This window comes from Pollicipes pollicipes, unplaced genomic scaffold, assembly GCF_011947565.3.
Source record: "Pollicipes pollicipes isolate AB1234 unplaced genomic scaffold, Ppol_2.1 Scaffold_6052;HRSCAF=7182_pilon_pilon_pilon, whole genome shotgun sequence".
NCBI classification, from domain to species: Eukaryota; Metazoa; Arthropoda; class Thecostraca; order Pollicipedomorpha; family Pollicipedidae; genus Pollicipes; species Pollicipes pollicipes.
The window spans coordinates 24,430,177-24,445,286 of record NW_023596805.1 but is presented as its reverse complement, the minus strand read 5'-3'; the positions used below and the strand labels follow the sequence as shown (position 1 = coordinate 24,445,286).

Here is a 15,110-nt window from a genome sequence, read left to right as displayed (position 1 = left end):
TTACCGCCACACAAATTACGGACAGACCTTATTGGAACTGCTCGTTCCGATAATGCATCGTTAGATCTGGCATTACATCTGACCTGACGCGCCCACCGATCTCCATCCTGACCCCAGCCTGACCTATTCTGACCCCCACTGACCTCCACCTCGCCCTCCGCAGTTGGAGGAGGCCGAGAGCCAGATCTCGCAGCTCTCCAAGCTGAAGGTGTCGCTGACGACCCAGCTGGAGGACACGCGCCGCATGGCTGACGAGGAGTCGCGCGAGCGTGCCACCATCCTGGGCAAGTTCCGCAACCTGGAGCACGACCTCGACTCGATGCGCGAGCAGGTGGACGAGGAGGCCGAGCACAAGGCTGACCTGCAGCGCCAGCTGAGCAAGGCCAACGCAGAGTCGCAGATGTGGCGGCAGAAGTATGAGCAGGACGGCCTGGCCAGGTACGCGGGAGGTGGTTCGGCTGGCTCGGCGCGAGGTGCGGAGAGACCGGGGTGGTTTGGGCCGGCAGCTGTCGGTGATGAGTCTGAAGATATCTGGTGGTTTGAAGGGATTTGCAACCGAGGTCAATGGCGGTGGTGGTGAATGGCGATTGGGAGCCTAGACCCGGTAATGTTGGTAATAAGCTGAGTTATGGAACTCGTAATGCATCATGGCTGTTTGGATTTTGCAACCCGAGCTTATGGTTTCTGTCGTAAGTCCGCAATATCGTAAATCCTAACCACATGATCTCTCAATTTTTGCTTGTTTTACATTACGTTGGTAAAAATGCAAAGTAAGGTGTGGAGAGCCAGTTCAGGTACTCAATAGCTATATGGCCCATATTCCTTAAAGCGCAGGATGTACCAGCATCCCCCATCGACTGTTCAGAATAACCCACAACACTGGAAGGGCGAAACTTTCGGTTGGTCTCGTGATCCCTTCGTTACCATTGCCACGCCACCCTGACAACTTCCCTGCGCGACTCTAGCCGCGCTTCGCCCGGCTCTGCGCGACCCTGACTCTGACTCTGACGCCCGACTCGCCACTCTCCAGGGCGGAGGAGCTGGAGGAGCACCGGCGCAAGCTGGCGGCGCGTCTCCAGGAGGCCGAGGAGCAGCTCGAGTCGCTCAACACCAAGAACATCCAGCTGGAGAAGCTCAAGTCTCGGCTGTCTGGAGAGCTGGAGGACATGCACATGGAAGTGGACCGCGCCCAGCAGCTCGCTAACGCCATGGAGAAGAAGGCGCGCAACTTCGACAAGATCATCGGCGAGTGGAAGATGAAGGTGGACGACCTGTCCGCCGAGCTCGACGCCTCGCAGAAGGAGTGCCGCAACTACAGCACCGAGCTGTTCCGCATCAAGGCCGCCTTCGACGAGTCGCAGGAGCAGCTCGACTCGGTGCGCCGTGAGAACAAGAACCTGGCCGATGAGATCAAGGTGAGTGTAGATCGGGGTCAAAGGAGAGCATGAGAGAAGATGCGGAGTGATGGGAACTTGTAAGACAAGACGAGTGTGAGGGGAGATCGTAAGATGAGACCAAGTAAGAGAATATGGTAGCGGAAGATCAGTGTGATGGTAAATATAAGATCTAGGTGCAGGAGTTGATGAGAAAAGATCAGGGTGATGTGCAATCATAATAGGAGATCGGAGTGAGGGAAGATCTAAGAGACCAGGTTGAAAGGAGGCGTCGCACGGATCACGCGGCTAATTTTGATCCTTGACGGTTGCGCTGAGGATGGGTTCTCTGACGACCTGAGACTGGGACATATGTGGTCTGTTAGATCGTTGCACGCAATGTCGCTTCGGCCAGAGGGATGTCTGGGGTTAGAGTCACGTCGACGGCAGTGGTCATTTTGCGAGAGGACGAACATACTTAGCGAATTTATCCAGCAAGGAGCTGGAATATCCACCGGGCATTCCATTTGACTGCATTTGGCAAAACTGTATTTGAACGGGCCCGACACAAACCCGTCCACTTCGGACTGACAGGCTCGTGCATGACCTGACATTACCTGACCTGACCCATGCAGGACCTGATGGACCAGATCGGCGAGGGCGGCCGCAACGTGCACGAGATCGAGAAGTCGCGCAAGCGCCTCGAGGTGGAGAAGGAGGAGCTGCAGGCGGCGCTGGAGGAGGCCGAGAGCGCGCTGGAGCAGGAGGAGAACAAGGTGCTGCGCGGCCAGCTGGAGCTGAGCCAGGTGCGCCAGGAGATCGACCGGCGCATCCAGGAGAAGGAGGAGGAGTTCGAGAACACGCGGTACGTACCGGGACATGGGCGGGGCGGGGCGAGATTGGAGACGGTTTGGTCGGTTTGATACGCCTCTGGCGGGCTGGTGGGCTCTCTTGACACCTTGGAAAGGTTCCATAGCCACTAGAAAACCCACCTTTAACCGTCAAACACTTTTTGTTTACTTTCGAAAGTAAAGAAAAAGTGTTCGACAGTTAAAGGGGGCCTTCTAGTTTGAACCGAACCTCAGAGAGATGCTGGTGCATGCGTTCCTGGTCAATACGCAGAGCGTGGATGCTGTCTGTTGTCGCTCGCACTGATGGCCCATTCCTCTCATTTTTTTTCTATCGCGCACGCTTAATTTCACTCCTCATCCTCGACTCTGTCCTGGCGATCAACATACTCTCCTGAGTAGTTTCTGGTCCCAGCCGCACGGCACCACCATTCACGCTCCCCGCGCTCTTCCAAACGCGCTCACACTCACAGTTCGCTCCGTCCCCCACAGCAAGAACCACCAGCGCGCGCTCGACTCGATGCAGGCGTCCCTCGAGGCCGAGGCCAAGGGCCGCGCCGAGGCCATGCGCATGAAGAAGAAGCTCGAGTCGGACATCAACGAGCTGGAGATTGCGCTGGACCACGCCAACAAGGCCAACGCCGAGGCGCAGAAGACCATCAAGCGCTACCAGAACGAGATCAAGGAGACGCAGGCGCGCCTCGAGGAGGAGCAGCGCGCCCGGGACGACGTGCGCGAGCAGCTGGGCATCTCGGAGCGGCGCGCCAACGCCCTGCACGGCGAGCTGGAGGAGAGCCGAACCCTGCTGGAGCAGGCCGACCGCGGCCGCCGCCAGGTCAGGCGAGGTCACCGACGGTTGGGCACGGGGTCAGGGAGGTGAAAGGGCTGGGGTCGGGGAGGCGAAGGGGCTGGGGTCGGGGAGGTGAAGGGGCTGGGGTCGTGGAGGTGAAGAAAACAGCGAGAGAGAGGGGGGGAGGACGAGATGGATCAGGGAGGAGCGGGGCCAGGTGTCGGGAGGGGAAAAGGGACAGGGGTGAAAAAGGACGTGAGATGGGTCAGGGAGAGGAAGGGCAGCATGAGTCAGTACGGGGGATGGGCAAGGAAGTGGCGAGAGGACAGAGATCAGGGGAGAAGAGAGGGGAGAGAGAACGGGGCAGAGGCAGGTGGAAATGGCAGAAGCCCGGGGTCGAGCGCGTGGTTTGCCGTAAATCTTATGGAGGTCACAAGGGGATGGCACAGACCCAGAGAGGCTCAGGCATGACACTGCCCCCGCGGAGGTCAGAACTCAGGAATCAGCCCGGCAGGCATCACGTTATGTTGTATGTTGCTATGTTATGTTGTGGTGCGTGCATGCTACTTGTCAAGAAGAGGTTAATTGGGGGACGACGTTAAGGCTGAATACAAGCAGCATCAACTCAGCAATCACTGACCGAGCCGCGAGTAACCCGTGACGTCACGCTGTCCGACAGGCGGAGGCGGAGCTGGCCGACAACCACGAGACGCTGGCAGACGCACAGGCCAACTTCGCCGCGGCGAGCATGGCCAAGAGGAAGCTGGAGGGAGAGGTGCAGTCGCTGCATGCCGACCTGGACGAGATGCTCAACGAGGCTAAGAACTCAGAGGAGAAGGCCAAGAAGGCCATGGTGGACGCCGCCAGGTGAGACGTGAGGCTGTGATCACGGTGATGGCGGTGATGGGGATAATGATGGTGATGTTGGTGATGACGTTGATGCTTCTGACAGTTGCGCTAAGTATTTTGATTCTGATGTTGATGCTGATGCCGACGGCATCACCCAGTGGCCCCAGTGTTGGTGATGGTAGATGTGGTGTCTGATGGTGGCGATGATGATGACAGTGAGCATGATGGAGGGCTCAGCGCATCTCGCGTGATCTCTTGTTAAAACGCCCTGACATTTTTGTGGTCCCAATGACGTCATATGACGCGGCGTGACGTCTGTTCTTCAGGCTGGCTGATGAGCTGCGCGCCGAGCAGGAGCACGCTCAGACTCAGGAGAAGATGCGCAAGGCGCTGGAGATCCAGGTCAAGGATCTGCAGGTACGGTCGGGGACAGGCGTCTGTGGGACTAAGTTGGCCAAGTGCGGATGATTGATGGGATAGGAAAATAAGGTCATTCGGTGATGGTGCGGTTACCGGAGCTCGACATTATCCCTGCCCAGAGTTACTTCAAATTACAACGACAGAACTGAGGCTTGCTAGCCGAAAAACCTCGGTAAGATAGACAAGCTGGTAAACAAAGCATATCTGTCCGATCCTCAGAACGAGAGTAACGTTATTGTCCACTCAACAAACGCATAACGACCTTGCCATGAAGGCATAACTGGAAGGACGATGAGCAGTATTAGGTTTTTAAGGCAATCTAAAAACTTTTCTGACAAGTCAAGTTCTGGGTAGATCGTAGGAACAAAACTTGTAAGTGGTGAATGCATTTCTGCCACGTCTCCGTTATTCGCCCTGCACTTCCTGCCGTCCTACAAAGCGCCGTTAGCAAGGCGACCGATCCACGACAGCGCATGCCGCCCTCGCTCCCCCCCCCCCCCCAAACTCCTCGACCTCCGCCCACTGACCCCGACCCGTGACCGCGCCAGGTGCGAGTGGACGAGGCGGAGCAGAACGCCATGAAGACGAGCCGCAAGATGATCCAGAAGCTGGAGGAGCGCGTCAGGACGGTGGAGCAGGAGCTGGACTCTGAGCAGCGTCGTCACAGCGAGGCGCAGAAGAACCTGCGCAAGACCGAGCGTCGCATCAAGGAGCTCAGCTTCCAGGTAAGGGTCAGCGATCAGCTGTGCTTTCGCGGGAAGCGGCATGTGCCGTCTGGCTCGTCACAGGAGCGGAGAAAGCGCTCAGATGGAGGTGTGGTTATGCTCACAGCTGCTCGTCTGCCCACGGATTGCCATAGGCTCTCTCACCTGTCGTGGGTGCAAAAGCAGGGTCTCGAAGTTTTCAGGTGCTGTTGACACGGAATGCCGTGAATGCATGCCATCCTCACGAGCTGGACTTGGGTTTACGTTCGTGGGTAGCCGGTCTCCCGACGAAGGCTGTCCGGGAAGCTTGAGGGAGGCGAGGGAGGCTCATTTTCGCCCCGGTACCAGCCCTTCCCAGCGCCGGCGGACCCGCTGACATCACGCTCCCATGCGCAGGCGGACGAGGACAAGAAGAACCACGAGCGCATGCAGGACCTGGTCGACAAGCTGCAGCAGAAGATCAAGACGTACAAGCGGCAGATTGAGGAGGCGGAGGAGATTGCCGCCCTCAACCTGGCCAAGTTCAGGAAGGCGCAGCAGGTGGGTGCTGTTGGGATAGGCCCCGACCACTTACTCAACTAACTCAACGCGATCTGACGAAATCTTGCATCGGTGTGGAACTGATAGACTTATTGACTTATAACTTATAGATGCAATTATTATATTGTACGTTTGTTCGAGGATCGACACGGATAATCGCGACCTTTGCCAGGAATGCCTTGTCGAATCAAATCTTGCTTCATCTTTGTCAAAAACACATCGAATAGTCGCCTTGCCCGCCACGCCATTTTGCACACCGCATCAGCCTCCGAACGCTCCGACCTGTAGCGCCTGTTGCCCCCTGGCTGACTGCTGGCTAACCTCCGGCTGACCCATGGCTGACCTCCACAGGAGCTGGAGGAGTCGGAGGAGCGCTGTGACCTGGCCGAGCAGACTCTGGCCAAGTTCCGCGCTCGCGGTCGCGGCGCCTCTGCCGTCCGTGGCGCCAGCCCGGTACGTACTGCGCGCTGTCACAATACCGACGCTGCGCAGGCTGACGCCGACTGTAGATATCTGTTGTAGGTGTCGCTAGTGGTGCGGTGCGTCTGTGACTGTGTATGCGGTGCTCGTGCGAACGGAAAGTTATTGGCCATATAGCGCGAGTGCTTCGCCGCTGGTGGTTGTGCGCGTTATCCAGGGAATATACGGCCACCAAAGGCTCGTTGCATGCCCCAAAGACTGGCGGCAGCTAAACGGGCACGATAGCGTGTTAGACCATTAGACCATTGTCCCATCACGAAGCAGCCCGAGTGGATACGATGCACTCGCTTAGTGTTCTGAGAGGACGGTGGCGTGGAAAAGGCCCACGATCAAGCCCCTCCTCCTGTGACGATGCCTGCCAGCTCAGTGAGCTGGCACTGAGCATCGCACCAGCCTGTCTGGGCATGATCCGCCTGAAGGGTAGATGCGCAGTGGCTGGATTTGCTGTGGACGGGGAACTTCACTGACTTTTCTTTACAGATGGCGATGTAAACGACCTCTAACTTGACTCAGGACAAACATTTCCATCGTGAATGGTAGGTACCAGTCGCAGCGTGAGCGAGGAACCTGACGTTCTGGTGAGCGATAACCGGTCGCCATGATGGAAACCAACTGGCATTCCTGCTGCCTCATTCGCACTCGAGGTTTAAAGAACATTAGACCTTCCGTGTTTCTAGGGATGCTGTGGTCAATTACCTGTCTATGATACGCTCCAAGTGAATACAAAATGCGGAAACTTTAGCTCAGATGTGACAGGTGCGAGCTTGCCTGTCGATGACTAATCCCAACCAATTTCGATTCAGTTATGTTCGCCTACGCGTTGACGCTGCGTGTGACTGGGACGCACAACCCCCAAACACTGAACAGCTCTCCTTTTGATTCCAGGCCACCGGTAAGCCCCCGTCCGGCATGGCCAAGTATCACATGCTGACCTCTATGGACAACCTGGACATGTAAAGCTTCGCGAGTCGCCGCTAGTAGCGCCACTAGCCACCGGCGGCGAATCCACGGACGAAAGACTGACGACAGAGACGGAGTGAGTGGCGGAGCACACGCGATACAAAATGGCAGCCACCTACTGGCGTGACGTCACGGATCAGCCGGCGACAAAGCCTCCGGTGTGGCGCCCGCGGGCGGAAACAAGATGGCGGCGGCGCGGCATTCGGATGGAGTCTGCGTCAGCTGACGCCCGAGACGACAGCGCACGCGCGTTAGTGTTTTCCGTGGCGACCTTTCTACGAACTTGTGTACCCAACATGCATGATCCGAAAACGTAAAGGACGGTTGAATAAATAGCTTGGTGAACCCAGCAGGAGTGTTGGTTAGTCCTAGCCAGCGTCATAAAAAGGCTGGGCGGGCATTAGGCCGGAATGGCAACAGAAAGACGGCAACAGGGTAGCGGCACCATGCAGATGCCAGCTCAGACCGAACTCACTCCCGTTGAGCGAAACAAGGACGGGAGGGGTCAAACTGGAGTCCAGGGGGACAACCTGATTTGAAAATGACTTTTTGATGAAAAACATGCAAATATGCATTCAACACGGCAAATTGTACGGGACGAAACTCATTCTCGACAAATTTGGGATCATGTCTCCCGACTCACGGTTAATTAACCACATGCTTGGAGGACGCAGGCGACATTAGGGCCAGAGCACAATGGCGCTAGCATGAGGACCTGCTTGAGTATGTGTAACATAGCTGCGGGATTAGAGCCGTGATGTCATATAGATTCAGCATAGCTGGGTGTGGGATCGCCTTGGGAACCCACACTCTGTGATTGGTTCACCAGCCCATCGCGCGATACCATACGTGCTTCTCATTGGCTGATAATCACGTCATTTCCGTGGCACGTGATCATGAGTCGTTCAAGCTGGACCTAGTACATACGACGAGCAGTTGGCCAACATAGATGCCCATACGCTTTATAGTCGATGACGCTAGGCTGCTGTTGGCTGACTACGTGGACATTGAGGTGCGGGATGAGTGGAGCTAGACAACAGAAACAGAAATACACTGCATGGGGTCTGTGCATAGGGGTGAATTCCGCATAGTTGTCATGGCGACAAAACGTACCATCGCCACACAAATTTGAAACCGGATCAAGCCACGCAAACTGTTCAAGTTAAGGACAGAAAAGACGGAGAAGTTCGGGCGGACGCTGCGACAAATCGAATGTTCCAACGTATCGCCACTGGCGATGTTGGCCATCCAAGTACAGACCACCCACTGTCTCCCAGTTTGAAATCCTGTCGGGTAGTCCCGAAGATAGTGGACTACGCACCGTTATAGTTTGTCCGTGCAGTCCGTGGGCTAAGGGACATAAGTTTGTTCGGTATCACACGCCTTGCGATTTCTCGTTTTTCTCGTCCGCGAATACACATCGATTTAGTCGGTTACATTCCTTTTCATTCTGCACCCAAAGCTCGTTCCTGAGATCTCCAACTAAAAGCAAACACAGTATACACGTGTTCTTCTGCGTTCCATGCGGAAGCCAAGCATTCATGATACAAATAGTTTGATCGAAAACCAAATATTCACCATTAAATATTACATGACATAACACAAAATTCCAAGTTAAAAGCCGAACCTCAACACTCTTCCAATGGAATACTTCCAGACCGCAAACCTTTTTTGACCGCACACCAAGCGGATACCATCACCAACTACAAAAACCACTAGCAAAGGGGCAACAGTGCTACCATCTATACAACTCTTAGAGCACCAGCACTTCCACCTAAGCATTCTTCTTCTTGACGATCAGCGGGCCGACGTTGTCGCCGGTGGTGGCGTTGTGCTTGTTGTGGCTGCCGTCGCAGTACGGGAACTGCGGATGCAACGAGGGGGTCATCAGGCACGTGGAACATCTCACCTCACAATCAGAGAGCCTCCAGACAAGCCAGTAAGAGCCTCGACAGGAACTAACCAGCAAGACAGCTGGTCGGTTGGCTTCAAACCGCCGCAGGCAGCAAGATGCCTTGCCACTATCGAAGCCAATGGTGTTCTTCCAACAGCAGCCTCAAAGAAACAATTTTAAGCAATAATGACAGACTTTGTCCCAAGACAATCTGCTAATCAAGCAAATGCCAACCAACACCCACAGGAAACTTCTAAATTCCTGCCAACACTACTGGCTAATCGCTCGTCCAGCACCGTTATGCAATCGTCGAGTGACGTTACTAAAACATGAGCTAAGGTGCAGCTACCTTCTTGCTTTTCCAGCATCTGCAGAAGCACGCCTTGTCGCCGATGTCCTCCATGTCCACCGAGTCCACGACCTTGTCACAGTCCTTCTTCTGGCACATGTTGACACAATGCTGTCGGAACACCAGGCCAAGTCACACGACGTCGGCGCAGTGCCACTGGCCTTGAGCTTGATCTGGATGTGGATCTGGATCTACTGTGGATCTGGAGCTGGAACCGGGTACTCCCGGAACGTTCACGACAAAACACAAGGTTTTCAGAACAGTTCGGTAAAGTGCATCTCGACTGGTGCTGATCTTTGTCAATGGAAACACGATTATAACATATCTTAAAATGGAAATACAGACTGTAGTACCTTTAACAAGCTTCAAAGAACAACTCCCTGATCAATGTTACCATGCACACATGGATATCGAAGCTCCATGGGCGCGTCCCCCGCAGCGAGATTCAATGCTTCTGGAGAAATCCTCACAGAGCAAGATCCACTGCCATCAATGCGACCCTTCAGACCCTAAGTTGCAGGACATGGGAGGCACGACCTTCCGCTGCAACCAGTCCCACAGCAGAGGCTTGCCTTGGCCAGAGGGCAGAACTTGGTGTACAGCGTGACAGCGACACCGCCGCACACGAGCCCGAACGGCAACAGCGCCGCCCACTCCTTCCCTGTGGGCAGTGGGGAACATGCCGCATCAGCCAGGGAAGCGGACTGTATGGCTGTGGGCAAGGGTGTAGTTTTGCAACATAAGCGTGGTCAAATAAAAAGCTGGTCAAATCTACCCACCAAAAGGGCACTAAGAGCAAAGTTTGTATATGGATTTGGCCTTTTTGTCCCCAAAATTAGGAGCCACCCAATTGAGTAGAAACCTACATCACAGGCTATTTGGATAGGCATACCATATCAGATGCAGTCATATTATATATATATATATATATATATATATATATATATATATATATACCAAACACATTTCTGCACAGTGCACTTCTGCTAAAAACACATGGGTGCCAATGAAATGCACATGGCCCAAGCATTTGCGACATTTCGTACTGGGTCCTGTCAGATGCATGCAATACAACTTTTAACTGAGGTCCCAACTAGGCTATATTAGTTATATACACTCAGAAAAAGAGCCAGCTGGTGACGAAAGATAAGCCACAACGTCCGCGAGGTATTGCTTAAAGCATTGATCCAATACATTTGCTCAAGATCCTAATGGGCCTCGAGATCACTGGGTGTGAAAAACAACTTCTGGACCTTCATGATCATATTCCCTACCTGCCACACAGGTTGGCCAGTCATGAGTTCACCAGAGAATAGAATGCAGAAGTCACTCACCTGTCAGATGAGAGTAGAAGTCTATTATGCCAGCCATTCTGAACACAATATTTCCTCTGGTGCCTTTAGTTATCTGTGAACAATACTGATGTGAAATGTGTCAGCAGCTACCATGACATTTCTTCATTTTTGTGTGAAATTTTAGCTCATCTCAAGCAGCTTGCATCTGCTCTTGTGTAGCTTGTAACCACTGTCATAGTGCCAAGCTACCAACAATTGAAAATGTATCCATTCCATCATATGACCTGGAGTATCTTTCACTTAAGGTTAGACTTCCCACTGAACCTAAGCTGTAAAACCAAACTGCACAAAACAAAGCACTACATGACAACATCTTAAAGAGAGTGAGGTCCCACAGGGGTCAGTGTTGGGTCCTTTGCTCTTTATATTTTTGTGAATAGCATTGGATATAGGGCTAAAAAGAAAGGTGCTTAAATTTGCTGATGACATTAAACTAATAGGTGTGCTAAAATACAGAACAGGTGAAATTTGACTCAGGGAAAGTGGTTAACTTGGCCTTTCTGTGGCAGATGTCCCCTAACTATGATAAGTTATGTTGATACATATGGGTAGTCCTGGCAGTGAGGACATATCTATGAAATGGGAAACTGAGTTGGACCGGACTGAGGGAGCAAAGGACTTACAGGTCATAAATTCCAGGGATTTAAGGGCTGAAAACCAATATCGGGCTCCTAGGAGCAAGGCACTTCAGATGCTGGGGCTTGCTTACAGGAATGGCCATCACAAGAGTAAGAATGTTGACAAAAATTTGTACTTCGCTTATGTCTGACTATGCCTATAGTATTGTGTACAAGCTTTGTACCAATGCTTCCAAAAAGATATAGATATGCTACAGAGTGCAGAGACATGCAGCTAAGATGATTAACCGGATTGGCAACTTAGAATATAAGGAAAGGCTTATGGTCTTGGATTTGCATTCCCTGAAATATCACAGACTTAGTGGTGATCTAGTGAGGGCATTCACAATTATGGAAGGGATAGATAACAAGATAGATCTACAAGGAGGACTGGAAATTAGGTAGAGACTTATAGGAACCAGTTTCAGTTAGCGCAAGGTGGAAGTAGAACAATGTGGAGGCAGATGTCACTTTGCCAAAGAGTGGTTCATCAATGGAAATAGACTGGCAAACAAAGTTGTAGGACATTCATCTCTAGTAACATTTACAAATTTTTGGACGAGATCCATCCATCTCAGGATCTCACTTATAGCTAAATTCAGGCCAAGCAGGTGGGAAGATAAGTGTCAAGGATAGGTGCAGAACCTGGGGTAGGCTGACCTCCATGAGCCCTTTCTCTTTGTCGGCCTGATGTTTTATGTCTTTATTGTCCACTGTGCTTGAACTTCCCATTCCTGGTTTGAATTTATTGTGCAGTGTAGGATTCCCAGTGCAAGCAGAGTTGTAAACAGTTGTTAACAAATAATTTGCTGTATTGTCAGTGCAGGCAGCACACTTTCATGCAAAGCCTGAATGGACCACATTCAAGAAGCAGTTTGCACAAAATTGGGATCAGAAAAAGGCTCAAAACATTTTTATGCTTCTAGAACTTGCAGAAAGCTGCAGTAAGTGGCAGATAATCTCCCATCTGTCACCAACCTAGCTTGTATAGCATCAACCGATCCCTTGAACTGACCCATACATTTGAGGTGTGGCTGCTTGTGCCGATGTTGGAAGGTGTAACCAAGGCTGGTGTAACCACTTTCATCTGATTATAGGTGATATAACAAAACCACTCTCTCCCAACCTGATGATGGGCCCACAAGTCACTGCCAACCTGATGATACATCCACAAGCCTCCAAGCCATGCAATGGGACCTTGGGGTTTCCAGGTCACATCTGCGGCCGCCAGCAGGCGGGGGTGACCGAAAGGAGCCGGGCGGGACAGAACTGGACCAGACTGGAATCGGATAAAACGTCATAGGAACATGACGGGGTCAGACGGGACCCGACTAAATCATGCGGGGCCAGGCGGGACCAGGCCAGATGGGACTGGATGGAACCCGACAAGATTTGATGGGCCCAGATGGGACTAGACGGAACTAGATGGAATCAGACAGAACCAGACTGGACCCAACAGGACCAGGTGGGACCAGATGGGATCGAACAGCGCTGCACGTGACTGGCTGACTGCACAAAACGACACCAGATGGGACAGGATGGAACATGATGAGACTGGACAGAACTGGCCGTGACTGGATGGAGTCAGATGGGACTGGATGTGATTGAATGGTACCAGATGGGTTTACTTGCAAAAATTTTGCTGCACTACTTTAAAATTTACTACTAAATCTATTGACCCAATTACTGAAAGATGCTACTGGTTGGGACTGGATGGAACCAGATAATACCTGGGACCGGGCGAGACTGGACATAGCCTGTCGGGACCAGACAGGACCTAATGCGCTGAGATGGCATCAGACAAGATGGGATGAGACCAGGAGGAGCCAGACAGGACAGTACAAAACCCAACAGGACCAGCACAGAACCAGCCAGGACCAGACTGGGCCCAGTCTGGTCCCAGTCTGGTCCCGTCTGATCACGTCCAGTCCTGTTTAGTTATGTGTGGTCCCATCTTCCGTCTCGTTATGTCCGTTCCCATCCAGCATCGTCTGGTCTCAGCCGACCCCATCCAGCTTTGTTTGATCCGGTCCCATCTGGTTACATCCAATACTATCCAGTCTGTTCTAGTCCCATTCAGCCCCATCCAGCCTCATCCTAGGTCCTGTGGCAGTCTGGTCAGGTCTCTCCTGATCCGGCCAAGTCCAACCTCTACACAGGCTCCACCTGGCCTCACCTCACACCCATCAGGTCCCAATCAGTTCTGTCCAGTCTCATCCACCATTGTCTGGTTCCATCCCATGCCGTTCGGTCCTAGGGTCTTGTCCGGTCCCACGCCATCAATCTGTGTCTGGTCCCATGCCACCGGGTCCTGTCTGGTGCTGTGTGACTGTGTCATGTCCCATTCTGTACTGTCCTACAGGGAGCAATCACCAGGTTGTCAATGGTGTTATGGTCTTGTGACATAACCAGTGGAGCATTTCTGAAGTACAATCTATGCAGTAGTGAATGGTAACTGGGCGGGTGACAGGTGAGAGATAAAACATCATCATTTGCTTGCAAACATCATTGCTACTGTATGAAACATCTAGTTAACTGGAAGTACTTGACGTATTCACTAATGCACTGCACATTTACTGAGAGTTAATACCTATTTTGTATGGCTGGCAGACTAAATTCATTCCAACACACGTTACACAAAGTGAGAGGCCTGCACCCGCGGCATCATGTTTTCTGCGCCAGTCCACAGCGCGCTTTTGTGATCGCATGTTCGAAGCTGAAATTAACGTTGTCTACACATCTGCAACGACTGATACCTAGCCCCATCCCCACGGGTGTTTACATAACGCCACCTGCCTCCCCTGCCTCTCACCGTCCAACACACGTTACACAGCGCCGATACATTAGCGTACAAGCCCGAACTGGCGCAGTAGCGCCACAAGAGTACCAAAACGTACAACTTGAATAAAATTACGGACAAAATTTGTGAAAAACCCTGTGCTCCAAGCTCTTACGTTCGTTACCTATCAAATTGCCATTTTTTATGCGACATGGTTAATAAACTTACCTAGAACATCATAAACTGTCTTAGGTCAGCCCATGCTGCTATAAGGCAGGTTTAGGTCGGGTGTTCTGATGACCTTATAGCCGCTCTATGATCACTCAATTCCGAAAAGGATGTGGCGGCCAGGCTGGCAGTTGTAAAACGACCATGTTCCATAGCGCGTCCAATGTAAGAGGCTTCGTAGCGGGAGCGTAGTGTCCTATTCAGCTAGGGCTCCAACTCCCCCCCCCCGCCCTTCTCCAACTTGGATTCCAACCGGTAGCGTAGGCAGGGGGAGGGACACATGGAGCACGTGCCCCCCCCCTAAGTTCCGAGGCCCTAAAGGGCCCCTCTTTACCTTTGATTAAGGACCCAATTTCAGCGCCTTAAGGTTTCGAAAAGCCGGCTGAAGGTCGTAGTCAGGGGTCCGGCCCGAATGGCCGGACACTACAATGCCATCCAGAGGGCCATGTCCGTAGATCAGGTGCCCCCATGGGTCGATAAGATCATATATCTTGGACAGACACTACCAATAACGCAGACTCGGCTCCGTGTCGCAATAGCCCGGAGGGCCCATTCCCCAAGCGGGGACAAAGCGGAAGCCAGCGATCTACATTGGTCGACCCCATAGCGCCGAACGAGGTCCCCCCCCCGTACTGACAAGGGGCCCCAAGTCAGCCCGAGGCACTGTTCAAGGAAGCCTGAAGAGTCTGGAGAGCCCCATCGGGTCCGAAGATCAAGGGCTCGATTGGAGGTTCAAGGGCACGAATGACTGACTGGAATCTTATTCAGTGGCCCCGGCCTGCCGGACACACACTAAAATGACAGCCAGAGGGCCCTTTGCGCCGGTCAATGACACCTTGAGTCGATATGGGTCTATATGTCGGTCAGACACCACCATAGGCGGATCCTGGGGCGGGGGGGGAGGGGGCACGAGGCCATGACCCC

At 52.8% G+C, this 15,110-nt stretch overlaps 2 protein-coding genes across 33 annotated transcripts in view; one reads left to right on the top strand and one right to left on the bottom strand.

The window, feature by feature from the left end:
* The window catches only part of LOC119104254 (myosin heavy chain, muscle), a 44,862-nt gene extending 37,549 nt beyond the window's left edge, over nucleotides 1–7,313 (top strand). For 29 of the 30 annotated variants that reach the window (XM_037227941.1, XM_037227935.1, XM_037227937.1 and 26 more), the window contains 10 exons: nucleotides 164–438; nucleotides 1,031–1,415; nucleotides 2,009–2,238; nucleotides 2,714–3,056; nucleotides 3,691–3,878; nucleotides 4,187–4,277; nucleotides 4,829–5,005; nucleotides 5,381–5,524; nucleotides 5,876–5,977; nucleotides 6,890–7,313. In XM_037227941.1, coding sequence (XP_037083836.1) covers nucleotides 164–438; nucleotides 1,031–1,415; nucleotides 2,009–2,238; nucleotides 2,714–3,056; nucleotides 3,691–3,878; nucleotides 4,187–4,277; nucleotides 4,829–5,005; nucleotides 5,381–5,524; nucleotides 5,876–5,977; nucleotides 6,890–6,961 — 2,007 coding nt within the window. In that variant the 3' untranslated portion in view covers nucleotides 6,962–7,313. Of the gene's footprint in view, nucleotides 1–163; nucleotides 439–1,030; nucleotides 1,416–2,008; nucleotides 2,239–2,713; nucleotides 3,057–3,690; nucleotides 3,879–4,186; nucleotides 4,278–4,828; nucleotides 5,006–5,380; nucleotides 5,525–5,875; nucleotides 5,978–6,484; nucleotides 6,541–6,889 lie in introns of all 30 variants that reach the window. The other variant, XM_037227950.1, reaches the window with a different exon arrangement.
* Nucleotides 7,314–8,388: 1,075 nt separating this feature from the next.
* Cisd2 (CDGSH iron sulfur domain 2) lies at nucleotides 8,389–13,987 on the bottom strand. 3 transcript variants are annotated; one of them, XM_037227917.1, is made up of 5 exons: nucleotides 13,962–13,987; nucleotides 10,542–10,614; nucleotides 9,780–9,868; nucleotides 9,208–9,318; nucleotides 8,389–8,828 (listed from the first exon to the last, which is right to left on the bottom strand). In XM_037227917.1, exons 2-5 carry the CDS (start codon nucleotides 10,576–10,578, stop codon nucleotides 8,739–8,741), a joined length of 327 nt encoding a protein of 108 aa, XP_037083812.1. In that variant the 5' UTR covers nucleotides 10,579–10,614; nucleotides 13,962–13,987; the 3' UTR covers nucleotides 8,389–8,738. The 3 variants fall into 3 exon arrangements, with proteins under 3 accessions (XP_037083812.1, XP_037083813.1, XP_037083814.1); XM_037227918.1 differs by lacking the exon at nucleotides 13,962–13,987 and adding an exon at nucleotides 13,770–13,795; XM_037227919.1 differs by lacking the exon at nucleotides 13,962–13,987 and adding an exon at nucleotides 13,356–13,501.
* Between the last annotated feature and the right edge of the window lie 1,123 nt (nucleotides 13,988–15,110).